This window comes from Gallinula chloropus (assembly GCF_964237585.1).
Source record: "Gallinula chloropus genome assembly, chromosome: 4".
Taxonomy (NCBI): domain Eukaryota; kingdom Metazoa; phylum Chordata; class Aves; order Gruiformes; family Rallidae; genus Gallinula; species Gallinula chloropus.
This window is the reverse complement of record NC_140088.1, coordinates 21477097-21497137: the sequence shown is the minus strand read 5'-3', so window position 1 is coordinate 21497137 and position 20041 is coordinate 21477097. Positions and strand designations below refer to the sequence as shown.

The 20041-nt window shown below is 38.3% G+C and overlaps 1 protein-coding gene across 1 annotated transcript in view; it reads right to left on the bottom strand.

Moving 5' to 3' along the window:
• Positions 1–20041, bottom strand: part of AP2A2 (adaptor related protein complex 2 subunit alpha 2) — a 47607-nt gene that overhangs the window by 7844 nt on the left and 19722 nt on the right. The window contains exons 3-15 of the mRNA XM_084263369.1: positions 14308–14450; positions 13515–13708; positions 11052–11181; positions 10010–10111; positions 8733–8841; positions 8138–8285; positions 7548–7716; positions 6279–6416; positions 5087–5269; positions 4016–4113; positions 3671–3902; positions 2732–2905; positions 646–809 (exon numbers count right to left, since the gene is read on the bottom strand). Coding sequence (XP_084119495.1) covers positions 646–809; positions 2732–2905; positions 3671–3902; positions 4016–4113; positions 5087–5269; positions 6279–6416; positions 7548–7716; positions 8138–8285; positions 8733–8841; positions 10010–10111; positions 11052–11181; positions 13515–13708; positions 14308–14450 — 1984 coding nt within the window. The remainder of the gene's footprint in view (positions 1–645; positions 810–2731; positions 2906–3670; positions 3903–4015; positions 4114–5086; positions 5270–6278; positions 6417–7547; positions 7717–8137; positions 8286–8732; positions 8842–10009; positions 10112–11051; positions 11182–13514; positions 13709–14307; positions 14451–20041) is intronic.

The window sequence follows — 20041 nt, the reverse complement described above, 5'->3', positions numbered from 1 at the left end:
ACATTTTAACCAAATAATATTTGAGCATAGCCACAGTGGCTTTTAATATCAAATGGATCCCTGACACTACATTTGGTGATGTAGTTAGGAAGACATTTGTATCAAATCCCCTTAAAAAAAGAAAAAAAAATTTTTTTTTTCACCCACTTTTCACACCTGTTTGTCAGATAGAAGCACAACAATTTAAGTAATTAAATTCTGAGAACCTGTATCTCTGGATATAATCCATCTTGCTCTTCCAGTATCACCTTGCCATAAATGGCAACACACTAGAATATTTTATGGAAAAAAGGTAAGAATAAATGTACTTATATCAGGTCAGATAAGCCCCAAATTCAAGATGTACTGTGATACACAAGCAGCTTAGTTTAACGAAGAAGCAAAACCAGCATGAAAATTAAGACTAATGTCCTCAGGTTGATTACTACAGCCTCACTTTTTCCATGAACAGAGGAAGGTAATTCAATAAAGACAGCACATCCAGCATAGAGTTCAAGAACACCTCTCTTGCTGCACAACTGCCACCCAGAAATGCATTCAGTAAGCTGAAACAAAACTGAAAGTTATTTATGTGGTTTTTTTTCCTCTAAACCTGTTTAAACAGACAAATTCTTTTTCAGATTCCTTACAGGGTGACTTAATTACCTCGCAAAGTTGTCATCAGAACCAGGAGCAAGAGGTGCAACTGCAGAAGCTGAATCTGAAAATACATCCACCAGCAGGCTACCACTAGAGGACGGTGGGGGAGCTGAATTGGTGAGAGGGGCAGCACCCAGACCCAGCAGATCCGCAGATGGAGAAGGAGTAGACTAGGGAAGACAAGACACTTAGTTGTTACACTACAGCAAAACTAAAACAAAGCTGTTTCTTTTGCAAAGAGTTAAAGTTATGGCAAAATGCCTCTCCAGACCTAAATCAAGCCTTCAACGGATGTCGGAAGCCTAATGAATGTAGCTATCACCTTACGTTTCAACTTAAAGCCATTTATAGACATAGGTTTTGGCTTTTTGCTGGGTTTTATTTTCATTTTTTTAATCTTTGAGGAGAGTTATATCCATCTAACCATTAAATAAAAAAACTCACAATATTTATCTGTCTAGAATCTGATTCTGCAGGAGACAGATAAAGTTCCAGCCCCTTCTTCTCACCTCTTAGTTTCAAGGGAAATTAAGTACTGTAGGAAATAACATTCAAACGTGTTTCTTTTGTTTCATGACAAATCCAACAGGAAAGGCAGTGGCTTTTACACAAACCCAAATTAAAACATCACAGCATCTTTAAAATTGCCTTTCTCTTTAGTCCTGGGGTTCTGAAGCTTTGCAAACCTTAGAAACAACGTAAAACCTAACCAGCAAAAAAGCAGAGCCTGTAGTCAGTTGAAGCTGCAAACGCTAAAAGGTAAAAGACACAAGATCTTGAATACACCCCCACCCCCCCGCCCCAAATAGAGCAAATCAAGTAGCTGGGACACAGAATTATGCAGCAGAGGCCATACAGATGCACCCAAGTCACACACAAGTACAAAGCACAGCCTGTTAAACAAAATATTGAGTCTGTAATAGGCCAAATATGCTTAAGATTAGTCACAAGATTCATTTGTATTGAGTCTGAAATTTGGTTTTTGTAAGCCAATTCAAAGCTATACACTCCAGAGACTGAGGTTTCCTGCAGTATAACATCAAATCCCCTAGCAAAAAAAATCTGGAAGCCAATCAATAAGAACTACTGAAAAACAGTTGAAATCCAATTTGGCACATGTTTATGGCATCTAAGCCTGGATCACACCAAAGGCACTGATGTAGCTTAACACAGTGGAATTTCTTACCTGGCTACAACCTATAAAGGGAAGCTCATAAAGCATAATACAATTTTAACTGCCAGTCACCTCAGTCAATTTGGTGTGCAAATAAAGTTTGGCAACTTTTCTGCTGAAAAGGTGTTTCTGTCCATTCAAAGGTGTTGCACTTGAGACATCTACTCACATACTGCAACAACTAAAAGTCAAATAATTACGCTTTAACAAACCGGGCAGAGTGTACTAGAGTAGTTCCTCCTCAGAGGTAATCTACTACAACATCTCAAATGTAATTACCAGTTATGCTAGTCATTCAAACGAGAAGTAATACATTATAGGAACGATTCGTCCTACTGGTTTTATCTGGCAATAAACAAAGAAGTTTCTGTTCAAAAAAATAAGACTGTGGCCTTGTCTACAATAACTGAACTCAAACAGTACTGTCAGACAGTAACACCACTATACATGGATGTCCCTAGATCAGTGAAGTGGAGCGTCATCCACTTCTAGTAAGAAAAATAACCCAAAACAATATGCAAAATATCTACCATGCTAGACAAAGCAGAACAGCTGATACTTTGAATTTCAAGTTACTACTTTTAAATAAGTTAATGTTGCTATCTTACCTTCACTGACATTTTACACAGTAAGCAAATTCCCATTTCTAAGTTTACAGCAATATTTTTCAAATTATCAATGTCAAAAGGACGTAAGGCAGAGGACATTGTGTCACCATTTACATAAAAATTCCGAAGGAAAACTGCAATCAAGTGCTGTGGGGAGAAAGCAACTTTCTGTTCCCCCACAGCTTCATAGTAGGCACCTATAGTTTTAAATTTGAGAAGTTTAAACTCTTACAAAGTCACTTGAGCAAAAGTGTTCTTTTCTCACTTTGCACACCATGTAAACTCATGAAATAACAGCTTTTAAACTCACAACAGCACTGGCATTGACAGAGGCAGGTTCAGCACTTCCATTCATATCAGAGCTCCTCTCCTTTTTGATCTCTTCCAGGTCAGTAACTGTGCCTGGACCTTTCTTCTTCTTGAGTTTAGCCAAAATGGAAGACTCCCTCTCTGGAAAGGGAGGCATTTCCTCCAGCACTGTGGCCTTATGACAGAAAAAAAAAAATTATTTAAACTTAGATAAAACCACAAACTAGTTCGAGTCTTTGAAGAGATACACTCTTATAGATTGCAGGAGGTAAAAGCATAGTCATTATCCACACAGAAAACAGCTATGCAGTTTACTGTGCAGTGATGGAGTAGACTTGCTTAAAAAGAATCTCGAAGCCAACCAACCAAAAGAAGTCCTCCCAAAGCAGTTGTTTAAAGAACAGGAGTATACCACTTATCTGATACACTGCTATTAAAATTAGATCATAACAGACTAGTGGCCCTATAGTCAAGCAGGCCCAGACCAAAACCATAGAAGATTACCTACATGTAGTCAGATCCAAGCATTTGTTACCTGTCAAGAATCAAATGTGCCATGCTCTGGCCAGACCTAAAAATTAGGTTAACATACTGAACTTCTGAGGAAAAAAAAATAAAATTTTTAAAAATCAGCACAATTACACCCACCATCAATTCAGCCCTGTAGCAAACCAACTTTTTCTGGCTTCTCAGCTCCAAATTAGCATGCTTTAACAGTGATTTGTGTCACTAAAGCAGTAAAAACTTTGACTTCAGCTCTAAATTAAAGATGATTATTGATGATTTAGGTGGACTGAAAGAATCAGCACCAATGTCTTGGATGTGCAGTAATCCCACATTAATGTTTCTGAGAATTCAGGTGACGTTTAGTGGGATTTACTTGTTGACAGGAGACAAAGCTGAAAAGTTCTGCGTAAGAAACAATAGTGAGTATACATACCAATATATCAGTACTGGCAATAGTACTGAGCCTCAAATACTCAACAGCTCTCTGCTGCAGCTCAACATCGGCGTTCTTTAGCTGACTGTCACTACGCAACACATCTTGAATTGTAGTTTTGATTTCTGGAAACAGGTTCACAAACTTGATGTAGGTAGACAGAAGCAGAGCTCGGGTAGGAACACTGCACAGATGAAACTTGGAATGTAGCAAGTTGAACTGGATAAGGGGACTTAAAAGAGAAGAAGAGTAATTTGTCTGGGTTCTGTAGACATGATTAATTCTTAATGCATTACTAGCAAGAGCTGAATCATCTGATATTCAGTATGTTGGAAGGTGTTTTACCTTGATCTTGGATCACCTGCTATCAGATTTCCAAATTCTCCCAAGATGTAACCACCTACTTTCACAAGATTCTCATGACATGCTGGAGCTTGAAGGGCCTGTAAGAACACATTAATAGTCACCAATCTGCTGCATACCAAAAGAGATTCTTTCTGTCACTTCCATGTCCAGTCCTAGTCTACTTTCCTTTAATAGTAGGCCATAGGTCTAGGCATTATAGAGCACTCACAAGAAAAGCATGCTAGGTGGTATGACTTTACATAAGAATCTCTAAAGTAATACTTCCTGGAGATCACTCTTAAACCCATCTAGCAACACTGGCCTTTTGAGGACAGATACAGCAGCATTAGTTTTAGGGGTCAGAAACATGTTAATATACTCAAATTAAAACTTGCAAGAATGTGCTGAAGTTGCCAAACCTAAAAATACTGGCTTTATTGAGCATGATGAAACACACAGCAGTTCTGAAAGTCAGCTTAAATATTCAGGAAAACAAATTAAAAAAACCTAGAAACCCCATATGAATGATCCAAATAAAGTCAGACCATCAAGATTTGACATTTGAAAGTGTTCTCCTTTAATAGTTCAAATTCAAATTTTATCAAAGCCTGAACAAAAGGAATGGATATACACTTCCAAAAGTATCACTGAAATATCATTTTGAGCATTATGGATTGCTGCAGGCAGAAAACTTCACTATTTCATTAATTTTCCAGATGCTGTAACTACCTTGCTAAGCGATCCATTCAATACCACCCACCAAAGTGACAAAAAACCCCCCAACCAAAACAGCATAAGCCACTGCACCCTCCCTCACCAAGACCAGAACAGTAACAACTATACACTACATTACTTAAGCTGACAAGAAGCTTCCCTAGCTTAAAACAGTTTCTCTTTCCGAAAATCTGTGATGCTACTTTTACTGAAAACTTCAGCAGTGTTTTGTTGAAACACTGAGGATCATATTTTTAACTCCTCCCTACCACAGGGAAGTACATATACCTCCTAGATCATGAAATGTTTACTTAATTCCTATCTTATTTTGAAAGTGAATAGAAAAGTTGTTCTCACCTCAAACACAGTCTTTGCTGCATACCCTTGAACATCATCCCTGTTGATGACAATCTGAATAACTCGATACCACACTTCTTCACTGACATAGTCACCAGCAATACGAATCAGATTCAAGATTGTATCCACATACCAGGTATAATCCACTGCATACTTCTCAGCTAGAATTGCAACTTTCAGAACCTGAACACAGAGAATAAAGAAGGTTGACTAGAAACATAGAATGCTTTGCGTTGGAAGGGATCTCAAAGACCATCTAGTTCCAACCCCCCTGTCACATGCACAGACACTGTCCACTAGATAAGGCTGCCAAAGCCTAATCCAACCCAGCCTTGAACACTTCTAGGGATGGAGCCTCCACAACTTCTCTGGGCAACCTGTTCCAGTGCCTCACCACCCTCATAGTAAAGAATTTCTTCCTAACATCTAACTGAAACCTCCTCTCTTTCAGTTTGAAGCCATTGGCCCTTGTCCTATCATTACACTCCCTGGTGAACAGTTCCTCTCCCGCTTCCCTGTAGGGCCCCTTTAGGTACTGGTAGTCAATAATTAGGTCTCCCTGGAGACTGAACAAGCCCAACTCTCTCCAATGGTCTTCACAGGAGAACAGCTCTAAGAGCTCTACGTCTTTTGTGTACTGTAAGCTGTGTATGAACATTCACTATGATATACATGAAGTTACAGGTTGCAGTTATACTGACCTATTCTTTTAGGAGCAGTAAATTAACAGAGTGAAATTCACATTATCTGTCAAGTCAGGGTAAACTGCAACAGCAATGAGACAGTACAAGAGGTAAATCAATTCACACTGTATTCTATGTTAACTTCTCCAACCAAGAAACTTCAACATATAACTAAAGCTAAATAACCCTAAGTACAGGTTTTTGCTACCATTCTACTAAGGCTGTTAGGTGAGTATGTCAACTTTTACTTTTCTTTTTCCTGCTGGGAAGCAAGAGTTAGTTTTAAAAATTCCTGGTTTCCAGGGTTTCCCCCGATCAGTTTAACCTAAAAAAACCCAACATTCTTTGCTATTAAGATCAGAAACTTAGCTGGCATTTATTTTTTAAGTCACCAGGAGTAGAAAAAAAAAAAAAAAAAATCTATCACAGACTATCCAGCATTCCAATCAATAAGCAATGCATAGTGCTAAAGTCAGTTAGGAAAAAAATTAAGGAAACAAATCTCTCACAATTTCTTCTCTAATGGAATAATCAGCCGTCTCCAAGTAATTCAGCATTTCAGCCACAATCTGCTGGGCATTGCTTCGGTCACACATTGCGTACAGGAGATCTACAGCTCTCTGTCGTACACTTACATCTCTTTCAGTCTGCAAAAAGACACAGAAAGTGTCAAGATGATGTCATCTTTGAAAAGCACATGCAACTTGCTGAAGAGACAAAAGTTACTATGATCCATAGCCAAATTTAAAACAACTGCATTTTCAAAATCTTCTAGATACAGAATTAACTCAGTTTATGTGAAGAGTATATCTGAGTTTAATGTTATTCTTTCAGTCACCTAGAAACAAGTCACTAGAACCTCAAACAGCTTCCTCCTTTTAGATAATACTACAAAATTCAAATCATCAGCTTTGAGCTTCTGTGGTACACATTCAAATCCGTGAAAATGCTGGAAATACGTAGGAGCTTGTACAGAATACTCCACCATTACCCTAACTAGGGTGAATGACTGTGGTGCACTGGGTAGCTGGTGCTACTGGCCACAAATGCACTAATAACTGGCTAAACTTCCAAAGTGTCACCACGTTGGTGGGCAACTGACTACCTGCAGCTTTAGTGTTGGGCTTGCCTTGTATCTACAGAAGCCCAGCTCGACTAGGTACGTACTTCAGAGTACAAAGTATTTTAGCACACTAGAGCATGAGATTGGAAGAAAACAATCCATGTAAACACTGAAGCATTCAAGCTGTTTTACATGCAAATCAGTCTTCCTCTTTTGACTTCTGCTTTTTCGCATAAACATGGCTCAGAAACGGGTCTTTCTAGTTTTATGACTTTCTGATTCTGCAGTGGAAGCTGATCTACTCTACTGCTCTCCACAAGCTACTGAAGTGAAGGAATAGGGTCTGATACCAGCATGACAGTAATAAAGCAAGAGTCTGCCCAGCATTCTCCATTTTGAAATTCCGTGTTTTGAAGGAATTATTGACCTTCAGTCTATAGCTTGATAAGATACCAAAGTGTTACAGCAGCCACAGCTACAGGTATTAGATTTACCAGAAAGCTGCAGAAAAACTGAAACTGACCTCTACTGTTGCCAGTGCAACAAGATTTTGCAGGATTAAGAAAAAAACCCAAAAACTAAAGCAGACTTCTGAGAATAACTCATTTGGCCCCCAGTATTATTTGCTTAACTGGCAAAGGGAGGCTTGGGAGAGTGGGGGAGGGGACATTGAGAAGACAACATTCAAAACAGACTCCACACTTAGTATATTTACCTTCAATGCATTGATAACTGTTTCTATGTGTGTTTTCACAGCCTCATGTGAGAATTCTGAGCTTGCAAGCGTGCACATGCTTTCCAGTGCTAGGTAACGTAAATTAGTTTCTCGGTGCTGTAAGAACTGACCTAGCTGGTTACAGGCACGAACTAGTAGATTTGGCTCACTGCACAGAACAGGAGAGAAAGTGAAAGGGTTAAAAGCAATAGGTTTGAGAACACCCAATTCAGAATACTATTTCTGCAGTGGAAATTTCTTAATATGCTTCCAAGTGCCTGCTTAAACGCCCCGCTGGTGAAATGAAAAATCAGATACTGAGAGCAAATAATTTCTGTTGGATTAGAATGGTGGGGTCAACACAACACCATAAAAAGCAGCAGCAAGAAACAAAGCAATTACAAAATATGCTGACAGTTCATTAATACCGTTCATTTGCATTTCTGTGGTTCATACCAATCTAGCAAGCAACTTCATGTTCTGTTCTCTTTCCGCCACCCCCCAAGTAAAATCCATTTACTGTTCAAGACAGAGTCGTAACTTTTCACTTCAAAAAATCCTCTCATAGCAGAAGCATTCTCACCACTCACCTGTCATGATGTATAATTAAGCTTATTGCCTCAAACAGCACAGCATTCTTTGCATTTGAGTGTTGTACTTTTTTTGACTTTGGTGGCTCCTGTGCTTTGTTAAGAATAGTTTCCAGGCATTCTGTTAGACGACCACGTACCGCAGGGTCTTCTGGAGAAGAACAAGCCGTTGGACAACTTCATTTTGCTCAACATCCTAATCCCTACCTTAGGCCTTCTACCTTGCTAAATTTGAACACACTGAAGTATTCCAGTACATTTAAGAACAGTTCACCCTTCCCCAGTATGCAGTTGGTAAAAGAATTCTAAGCCACAGTTTTGTTTGGATGAAAACAAAAGCCAAATGGGATCTGCACCATAAGGTACTTCAAGGTGTTAAAATGCATGCTGGTTTGATACTTTGTTAAAACCCAAGGTAATTCAAAAGGCCACATGGTTTAGAATAATCTGAAACACTCAGGAGTACACACTTCTGCATCCTTGTCTTAAAACAACGCACTTGTACTCCAAGTCACATTAACACTACAGCACAATAGTTCTTTGGAGACAGTGTGTTGCATAAAAGACACAAACACTGTTGGGATTTGTGCTTTACCTGGAGGTGGATAGCACTGTAACAGCCTCAGAAGTTTCACAGATAACCAAGGAGCAGGAACAAAGTAGTATGTATAGTCCTGAAGATCTGTTGATGCAGAAGTTACAATCTGTAAAGTAAGCAGACAGTATGTCAGCTTCTCAAGACAAGTGAAGATCAATCATGAGAAGGAAGAACAATGTAGGTCATTTAACAGAGGCTCACAAACTATGTCACTACCAGTGTTTAATTCAGTAGATTTCTTGGGTGCAAGTTGCCGCACAATCAGGTTTCCTAACAACTGAAATTGTCTTACAGAAACAGTAGACTAGGAAGTCTCTCCCTGAGAGCATACTTGCTTTTCTTAAAAATGAGGATGACCATCTAACACCAAAACATTCAGCCAGAAGCCTGACTGACTTGGGTTCAGCAAGTCAGATTCAGCTATCAGAAAGCCTAAATATAGTGTAATAGTTGACTGCTGACAGGTGAACTTGGAATTCTGTGTTACTGTGACAGATTGAACAAAAGCACACGGACCAAGTGACATTCATGCTCTAGAGCAAAGAACGCATAGTTTTCACAGAAGAGGTTGATATGCATAGTAAAACGCAGTTAAAGACTAGATTTCAGAGGAAGTACCCCTCTTTGTGGATTTCTTTCCTTGCTTGATTATAGGGTAAGTGTGAGTAGCTTTAATCAAAGAAATTTTATCTAATTCTTGCTGCTCCACTTCTCCCTGCACCCCCTGCCCCTAACTTAAACCTCCACACCCATTTACAGAATATGAAGTGCTTATGATTATTAGCCTAGCAGCAGCTCAAAAGAAGGAACAGGAAGACAACTCATTCTGCAAGATGCTTACAGTTAAAGGCACAGGCTTTGTAAGGGTTCTGTGAAGAAAATTTGCACAATCGAACCTTGATCCAACTACTCTTTGGTGTTACGGTAACATAAAACAAGGATTAAAAACCTCAGCAGCATCATGAGGATTCTTTCAAATAGAAGCTGAGAGAAAGACACTTTTTTGCTACAGAGACTTGGAGAATAGCAAGGATTACACCAGGAAAGTTTGGGCAAGTTAATACAATTTTCTGCCCCGGTAAGCAACAAGTGTTAGAATAGATTAGTTGAACCAGCAATATGAAGTGAAACTGAATCATCTTCACTTTTAATGGTACACTAAACTAATCTGACCTAGAAGGCTGAATAACTAAGTAACAGTAAGCTAACCTGACCTAGAAAGCTGAGTAAATTAAGCAACAGTGAAGTATTATCAGCATTATCATTGGACTCACTCTGCTTAATCTAGACACTGCCAAAGAAACGGAAGTTTTAAACTCTTCGGGGTTCTTCTGTGCCAAAGTGGTGATCAGACTTGTAGCTGCAGTAACCACACCCTAGAAAAAGAAAAAACCCCAAAGCAACACATTCAATTTTGTAATAGTTGAAGATACTGCCCATTAACGACATGCACTTCAAATCTGACAAACCGAAGTTTATCCCCATGACAAAGCCTCACATTAAAAAGTTCTTTATTTGCCTAGCAGCTAGACACATCTTCAAAATCCAACAGGATTTTCAACAACATAGTATAACCATGCTTGCAGAGCAGTTTATGCTATTTTTGTATCAGCTTTGCCTCCTGTTTGGATAGTATATTTAAAGTAACAGACAGCTACACTAAAATGAAACATGGATGCAAATTGTCTTATTACACACAAGACACATGAATAGAAGAAACAGGATACAAAAGACCATCCAGGAAAGATTCCTGACAACCCAAGACGAAGAGAGGGCTTTGTATAACACAAATATTTTACCTTACTGCAGACTAAAGCATTCTTATTACTGCTGAAGCACAAGACTTCATAGTCTTACTTTTATAAAGTAAATACACAAGGGGGAGAGTCTCTTATCTAGAACAATAATTTTCTCTGAACCACCAAGATAAGAGTGTCAACATGTACACCACAAGACAAGGAAGTGTAAGCACTAACAAACCAGGCCTTCAGTTTTTAGTGCAGGTTTAATCTCAGAAGGCCTAGGAAAACTACTATTACATCTATTCAGTAAGACTTTGGATCACAAGGCAGAACACTAATTTATTTACAGCTAGTGCAAAAGAACTTGTGCATACCATTCTTGTATCTTCAAGAAAAAGGTAAATGCAACATACAGCAACTAAAGAACAACAAGCCTATTTATTTCCCCAAGCCTGAAGAAAACAGCAACCCATTTCCTTGAAAGATGCAAGAATAAGTAAGTTACAAGTATTTAAAAATAGAAACAACATCACTATGCAGAGTAGGTCCAAGCAGCATAACAAAGCTGATTTACCAAGTGCTGGTCATTGAGGAGATGTACCACTCTAGATGTCCAGTCTCCCATGGGGACAAGGTCAGGAGAAGTTCTATATAAACGCAGCAAGCATAACGCAGCGCTCTGCTTCACGCTATCCATAGTATCTCTGCAAGACATAAACATGGATTTAAAATACAATTGTTAAGTCACAGCACTACTTGCAGACCAGCATTATGCTAGTCTTTGCACTGGCTCAGCATCCCTTAACCAGGCAGCATCTTTTCAAAGTTTACTAAATTCTTTTACAGTTTTTTCCTTAAATTTGTCCAGTACATTTAACTAGTCAATTTCTCAACCATCATATATCTAGTAGACTCTACAAATATTCTTTGCAACTTTGACATTTCACATCTCATTATCAGAACTGAAAATTCATAATTAGTTAAGCACAAGCTCATCTAATCACAAAAACAAGCTTCTTCCAAATTAACTCAAGTAAAATAGTTAAGGTACACTGTATTATGCATGCATCCAAAGGTGGATTTTCTGATATGCAGGACCTATCCGATACAAATTACCAACTTACAGTACTTACAGCTACCATGCAAGTTGTCTAGCTATCATAAAGCATACAATCCATAAATTTGTTCACCTTGTCATCTGTGCTGCTGGCACAGAAATGGACTATTTTAAGAGCAGCATACTGCTATTCTAGTTTAGTGAACTCCCTTTCACAAAGCAGTCAATTAAGCATTTTGTATATTGCACAAAAGCCAGTAACTGAACACTGTGTTAGCAATGAACGTTTTAAGAGGCAGTTTGTACTGCACAATCTTACTAAACGTTCAGAAACCTCCACATCCCCAGCATAAGTTCAGTCTACCTATTCTTCATGAATTTATCAATTTTCCATGAGATCAACTGGTTGCTTTTGTTTTTTTAACCAATATACAAGCTTATTCCTCTACTCCCTATCCTCTCCCTCCAACTTACGTTCAAACCAATGGAGCTACACTAAAGCTGCAAACTTAACAGGCAGTGCTCATTCTGCACAAGTCAGTTAAGTATTGTAGAACAGATTATGTTGAAAGGGACCTTTTAAGGTCATCTAGTCCAACACACATTTTATATGTATCCTCTTAGAAATGCAGACAGAATGAGTCCCCATCAGAAAATAAACACAGCTCAAAGTTCAAACGATTTCAAAGTGAAGGTATTGTGCTCTATCTGCAATCGATGACCCCAGGTGAAGTTTTGGAACTTTAAGGTTATCTTATTAAAACCCACAACTTGTCGTTACAGTACTGTCTTCACTATGTTACATGCAGAATAACAGCCAGGAAGGATAGCACAGGATAGGACAGCAACAAACCTGTCAGGTCTCATAATACGTAATCTATAAACATGCACCTTTCTATTGGGAAAGCTGTGTCTGAGAAATGTGGAATTGCAGGATAGATTTCACCCCACCCACCACTTCCTCCATCAGACCAAACCCATACTGGGCATCAGATGCTAGCTGTTTATTCTTCTTTCTGGCCCATACTATTTTGTAGAGCTGAAACGTGTTAACAGGTTCAAGTACAGCATTACAGAGATACTATTTCAAGAGTTCAAAAATATTTTCTAAGACTTCTCCTACAACTACATATCACATTCTATCTTTTCTGACTGCCAATTCAGCCAGTACACACAGACACAGTGACCAACATTAGCAAGCTCCAGTGCCTGACATTTAGAATATTCAACAACATGTTGCATAAGAATTGTACTTTTTAATATATTAAGACACTAGTTTGGAATATGCATGGACCTAATTTTGTGGTAAAACAATTCATATCCATGAGTTTAAACGCACTAGACATTTCATGTTTCAAAATAAATTAGCCCTAAAATCACTAATTTCATTTTACATTTACATAACTACAAATCCATACACCTGCTAAATCTCTTTAATCTTCCAAGTCTATTGCTAGAAATTTCTAGTTGGCAGTGATTATTTGCCATTTACAGGAATTGCTCTTTATATGGCCAGTAGAAGAAGCCATAAAGCTCACAACAGAATATTCTAATTCCTTATAATTCAGGACTATTTAAATAAGAACTTCAGTTTATAAAAGAATCTATGGTGTTAGCATCTATCTAAGTTCATTTATTTCTTCTTTTCACCAAGAGAGATAAGGAAAGCAAAACACACACATTTCAGGGGTATTCACTGCAATACATTTATAAAGAACTAAGAAAATGATCACAAAGCTGTAAAACTTTATTCAAGGTATTCCTGTAGTCCTAATTTCCATGTTGTATTTATATACTTCTACAAGCAACACTGTGCCCAGGTGTATCAAAGTACACTGCAGTTACTAGAAATTGTCCTTATTTGCACTGCAAGCCCAGGGTTGTAGAGCTCTAAGCACAGCCAAGTAAACTGCTACAGTGAAGGTGAGTTGCTGAAAAGGTTTCCTGCTATTGTATTTGAAGGAGACACGTCATACCTACCCGGCTACAAGAATTTTCGGGATTTCCCCAGCAAACGCTTCGGCCATCTCCCGGCTGCCCACGTTCGCAATGCAGTGCAGGGCGAGCCCCATGAAGGTGGGGTTACGGCTGGCCAGATCGTTCTTTATCGCATTGTTTATCAAGCGAATCAGCTCACTGTTCGAGTTCACTAGTACGGAGATGAAGAGATATCCCTGTGATTCAGTGAAAGGGAAATGAAAGTTTATTCTCGCTGAAAAAATATGTTAATGCCACAAGTAATTCCTTAAGACATATAGATCTCCAATACCAAACATCTGGGCAGAAATAAATATTCAGATAGCAGAGCAAACACTAGAAGGATTAAGTAATTGAGTAAAATGGAGTAAATTTCTTGTTACCTGATTTATTAGTTGTTCCATCAATCTATTTCAGCACATATGCAAGAGATGAGAGCAAACCAAGAGTTTGGCTAATTATTCAGACACAAACTAGTATGTTACATGTACCTGATTATATCTTCCTAGGTAAGGTGTTTAAGAGATCTTCAGAAAATTAAAAGGTTACTTACCTTTTAATTCAAGATTCAAGGCAGTTTCTTAACAAGAGTAATAATTTTAGAGTGGGCATATTTTAGCTTTTACAATTAGGACAAGTTTTACTGTACACAATGGCGGTGTGAATTTCAGAATCACTGCTAGATATCCAAAATAAGGCTTTAAGACAGAGTCAGGGGGAGTGAAGTCCTTTACAGATTATACAGCTGAGGCAGGGTATTGGACAGAACAGGTTTTGCAGAGACTGAGTTACTCACAATTTGTTTCTCTGTGTATCTATTGGAACTGAGCAGGTTTACAGCCTCCATATGACCAAAGTCAATGTCATGCCCAAGGAGAAAGATGAAAAGTAGTTTGCAGACATATTTCTTCTTACTGTAACCATCCAGAGCTTTGTCACCTGGAATGCACGGCAACGAAGAATAATTAAGTCTATGTTGTTCCTGTATCTGGTTCACCCCTCCTCAGTTCCACTGAGGTACCTCATCATAGAATCATAGCAACAAACTTTACAGTTGTACCCAGCAATTAAGATTGATATTTGAAGCACTATGTGTCAGCCTACAGGAGAGTGACAAACTGAGGGTTCAGCTATGACAGTACTTGACTTTCACATAATTTAAATGGATTATTTCAGTTTTGGTTCACTCTACAGTGAACAGAGTCCTAAATATATGCATTTAACTCTGACTTAAAGGACTACAAGTCTTTGTATTATTTTGTGCTAAATGCATGAAAGTCACCACAATCATAAACAGATATCAGGCAATCAAAAATATTATTCCCAGTTACAGAACACACGCAGACAGGAAAATAACACTGAAAGGCTCAGCTGTCACTCAACCAACAAGACATTAACATGCTACTAGTTTTAACTATTTATCTAAATCCCAAATTAATTTATACGGAAGAAACCCAACCCTGAAGATTTTAGCCTTAATTCCATTTACCATTATTTATATCCTAAAGGAGAGTCATGAAATAACGCTGCCATCTAGTCCCTGAATTTTCCTGCTATGTCCTTAAGGCATTTTCTTGCTAAAAGGCAGTACATATATGCTTACCCATTCTTTTTATTTTCCTGTTTCTGTTAGGAGCAGCTATGCCTCTTCCATACACATACTCTATTGTTAAACCAATTATCAAACCTTTATCACAGTAAAAGGTCTTAACACCCTTCATGAAATGTACCTCAGTACCCAGTAGCAACGAAATAAAAACTGCAGGTCTTTTTGGAAAGGTAGAATGATAGAGGCATATCTCAAAGACTCAAAACATGAGATTATATTCCCATGACAGCTTTAAAGTGTTTATAAAATGAAGGTATTCACAAGTGCTTTCATTTTAGGAGGAAAAAAACCCCATGAAAACTCCACCACAATACATAGGTCTGGCCTTATGTTGTACTGGTCTGTAAAAGATGCATAGAACAGTACAGCAGCTTAGAGCTCAGACAGACCACTTCTTTTCCTGAAGAGCTACATATGAACAGATACTTTTCTGCAGAACATTCTCTCGCCACACCAAATCAGGAGATAAAGAAATACCCACTAAAACTGGCAAGCATGAATGCTAGTGTTCAGCCAGCATAGGAAAATGTTGTTAAATGCTGCTGCCTAAAAGGCTACATAAATTCCTTAGCCTTAGCATTCAGGTCCCAAAATAACTGGTCTATCAGACCAGTGAGCATTCCCCAGTGCTGGGGAAGTTTAGTCAGAATAGCACTGCATAAAGAAAAGCTTAAATAAGACATGCCTAACACAATGCCCTTTAAGAAAAAAAAAAACAAACCTCTAAGCAGCATTTAAAAAAAAAAACCACACCAAACAAACAAAAAACAACTTTATTCAATAGGTAGCTAAATACAACATAAAAAGTCTCTTTATAGAGGTTTCTCCTCCTTTCTCACTCACTGGTGCATAAGCAGATTAGATTTCCCATGCTATATGCATCTACAGCTCTGTAGATTTCATACTGAATTCACTGACTGCATGTCTATATATATAGCTAAGCTTACAGCTTGTGCAGGAATGAACACTACTAACGTGTAAAGCCATGTAATGTTAGTTAATCAAGAGAAAGCACACTGTGACACTGAAGGAGACAATGATAAAAAGTTATGCCTACAGGCCACAACTACCCATTTTGGTGGGTATTTTCTATTTTGAAATCTAGAAACTTGAGCTTTATTTCAACTGAGAAAAATTTAATACACACAATTATACCTTTCAAATCTGAGCCTAAAGTTAGGTACCAGTTGATTTTGTGTTGTTTATGTCCATTTTAAAAGATAACAGTTACCAACAAAAGGTAGCTTTACCTTAAAGCTATTTTTGTGCTGCACAAAGAAAAGCTGCCTTTAGGTCTGCACTATAGAAGCCAATACATGGCACGCTTAAATAGCAGCATTACTGAAGGTACTCATGACAGTGAAATCCTGCTACACCGGATCCTGTCAGGTTCCTCTGACAGAAAGAGCTGCCAAAAGCTGCCCAAAGACATGTTTACGTCACATTTACAGTTTGCTGCCATAAGGCTATTTTTCCTGCTGAATCAGCAAATGAATCCAAGGCAGTTTGCTTTACAAAATATCTGAATTAGCGTTAAAAGAACCAGAGTGAAACATCCAGAAGATGGGCAGGAATTACGCTTTTGTCTTTTTCCTCTTCTTTGGAAGCAATACGGTCAGAGGAAAAAAGTAGATATTCAGCCATGGGGCTATCTGCTCTGGCCTTTAAACTGTGGCTTGAGCAGCAAATAAAGCCTTCTGTGTATCTATAGCAGGGGAAGTAAATGCTTGCTGTTATACTATTTTCTCAATAAAACAGTACTCAAGAGCAGAAACTTCCTCCCGCCTGACCACGGTAGGGAAATGCAGATCAAATATACCCCCCTTCAAGACTCGGCTATTTAAAGCATTATATTCCTCCAAGATAACAGTATTTTATGGCTCAGGCTAGCAAGGTCCTTGGACCTCTGGATATTTGAATTGAATATTTTGGATATTTTTAAATGGAAGCTATGGCAAAAATACATCTCCTTCCCACTAACAAGGAAAAATCCAGCTTTCTTTATCATGTGCTATCAAATATTAATATTATAAAATCAGTGCCTAAAACACTTTTTCTTAAGAAAAAAACAAACAGTTCACTGACTGCTTCCAACAGCTTCTGTCCCTTGTATGCAAAACTGAAGGCAATCTGAAGGTTCTCAATAACAGGCAAGCTTATACACTAAGCCAAGTAACAGTCACTAGAACGCTTCTTGGAGTTCCCAGCAATAGAACATAATTGTCTTTTTTTATTAATTAGCTGAGCAATTTGAAAAAAAGAGCACTGCAAAGGTCTCATTGTAGTTGCCTAACTCCAGCTCTGTTTTGAGTCTCTGATCCAGATTATTACTGAAATTTCAAGTTTAACTATTCAATCCCTCTCCCTCTCACGTCACACTTACAGAGCAATATGAAGGTTTTATTTTAAACACTACTAACAAGTCTCACTGCTTAAGTAGGTACTAAAATAGAACAGCTTCCCCCAGCCTCAAGCAAACATCTGAACAAGAGCAAGTTTCACGTGTTCTGTTATCTTTATTGCAATACACAATAAATTCTTTTAACTCAGCTCATTTTGAAATGCTTTTGGGAACATTTGCAAGTACTGCAAATCAAGTCAGCAGAAACAGGAAGGATTCAGAACACACATCAGCAGGTTTTGAGCACAGTGGACATTGCAAAGGCTGTTTGCTTTCCCTGGAAGCTTCATTAGTCATTTTTCTAAGAAATAAATTATTACAATCTGATCAGCAAATATAACTATTTTTAAAAAAGAATTATTACTTCAACATTTCTGTGCATCACCTCTCTATGATTTCAACAGGGAAGTTTTGGGTTTTGTTGCCCATTAATTTCTTTCACCCTGCCTTCCAAACAGGAAAAAATAATGCACAAATGCATTATGAGACCCTCTGTTTCCCAGGCAGCACCTTCTATCTCCAATTCGGACTATAAGTTCAAAACAGCAGCCTGATTTTGACTAATTTGTTACACTTAAAAACCATCCCACTGCACAGTTATAGAGCCTGCTATCAGCTAGAGCAAAAGAATGCAGTTTAGTCCTCTGGGATGCCCACTGCGGTGGGTAGAGGGTAAGGAAGCCTTCCTAGGTTAACACTGACCTCTATGTTCACACAGTTGATAGCAATCCAGTTACTGTATCACAAGGCCTACTACTAGCTTAGAGGCTAAGAAAAACAAAGTTACTTTTTATGAATGTATCTACAATTCAAGATGTATTTTTCCCTAACAATGACAATCCAAGCTCTCTAAAGGCTGAATGGTGGTAGCAGACAACCCATGCAAATCCATAAGCTAGTATTTAGTTACCATACTGCTACCACCACCACAGTATTTCTAGAGCAGCCCTACAACTCAGCTGATATTTGAAACCTGGTTTCACTTCCAACAATTCATTCTGTCAGTGAACTGTTTTACTGTCTGACTGCATTCATATATCTCTTGGATGATCAGAAGGCAGTGTGACTAACCAGACCCATTTTAAAATATAAAGACTACTCTTTCACAGCCTGCCAGGAAAGCAATTTAGTGTTACAAGGCTTCTGTTCAAAACAGGTACTTATTTAGAGGTTTATCTTGAACTTTCAGCAAAACTGTATAGTTTGGACAACAGAGGAAACTTACTTGAATTTGGGAAGCCAAGCGAGCTGAAGTAAAAAGGTAAAAAACCCCAAAGATTAATCAACTGACACTGGGGCACTTCTGCACAATACAACACTAAGGTACACTAGCATGTGTGAAATCCAGCAGCTGCTCTTGTAACACAAACCCTATTAAACAATCAGAGCAATACTAAAGTCTAATGCCACATCTGGAAGAAAGAACAGATCTGAATCAAGCAGTGAATAACATTTGTTAGACTGCAGAAACAGCTTACAGATTTGTGGGTACTTCCATTAGCACAAAAATTCTGCCCTGGGAGCTCCAAATGACACAACAAATTAATAAACTGGGTATTTTTCACTCATTTACAAAGCAATTACTACTCTGATGGCCAAACTTCTAGTTTGGCTTAAGCACAGGAGCAAAATCAGCTTACAGCCTCCATGGTATTTCTTCACAGTTAACTCCTACACTTCTGCTTTATTACAGTGGAGTATTTTCTCTCTCCATGCATCTTATCTCAGTTAATGCAGAAGCATTTAAAGCAACCATCAAGGACATACTGATGTCAAGGACACACTCAGTTACAGAGCTTCCTCATGCTGAAACAAGAGACAAAGTCACCTTAAGTACAGAGATTCTGTATTCCTTTTGAGTTTGAAGCACAAAAGCCAGATCAGAACCAAGAGCACAGTATACATTCTCTCAGTTCATAAGAAGTATGCAGCCTTGTTCCAGCCTGTTCTATACAAGAGTATTTTAAATAGCAAGTTACCCAAACATATGGCAGATGTTTTGGTAGTATGGCTTGCCAACTACTTACATGATAGAAAAAAAAAAAAAAAGTAGAAATACTTGGCCTCTGTGTGTAACAGTACAAGAATGTATCTTGTATGTTTCATGAGCTGGGGGTCTAGATACTGCAATAGAGTATGCTGAAGTAGTAGAAAGGTCTAGAGGAAGGGAAGGATACTTTTGCTATACCAGTCTCTTTATGTTGGTCTCAAGCAAGAACATATTGTATCAAGGGGCATTATTGCCAGCCTTGTTTCTTACAGTTATACCCTTCCCTGGTTATAGCCAGGCAGCTAAACACAGGCATTTAAACTAGAGCCCCAGTATTCCCAAAAATTACTTAGCAAGGGACTGCACCTTCGGTTCACAGTTGCACATTTGTCTTAAATCAAACTATTTAGAGACATTTTTAAAAATCAGAGCTACATAAAAAGAAACTGGGTTAAACTGAATAGCGTCTACTTATATCAAGACTAAAATGCATTATGAGGTTCTGTTTATTTTTATAGAGCTATTCTGCG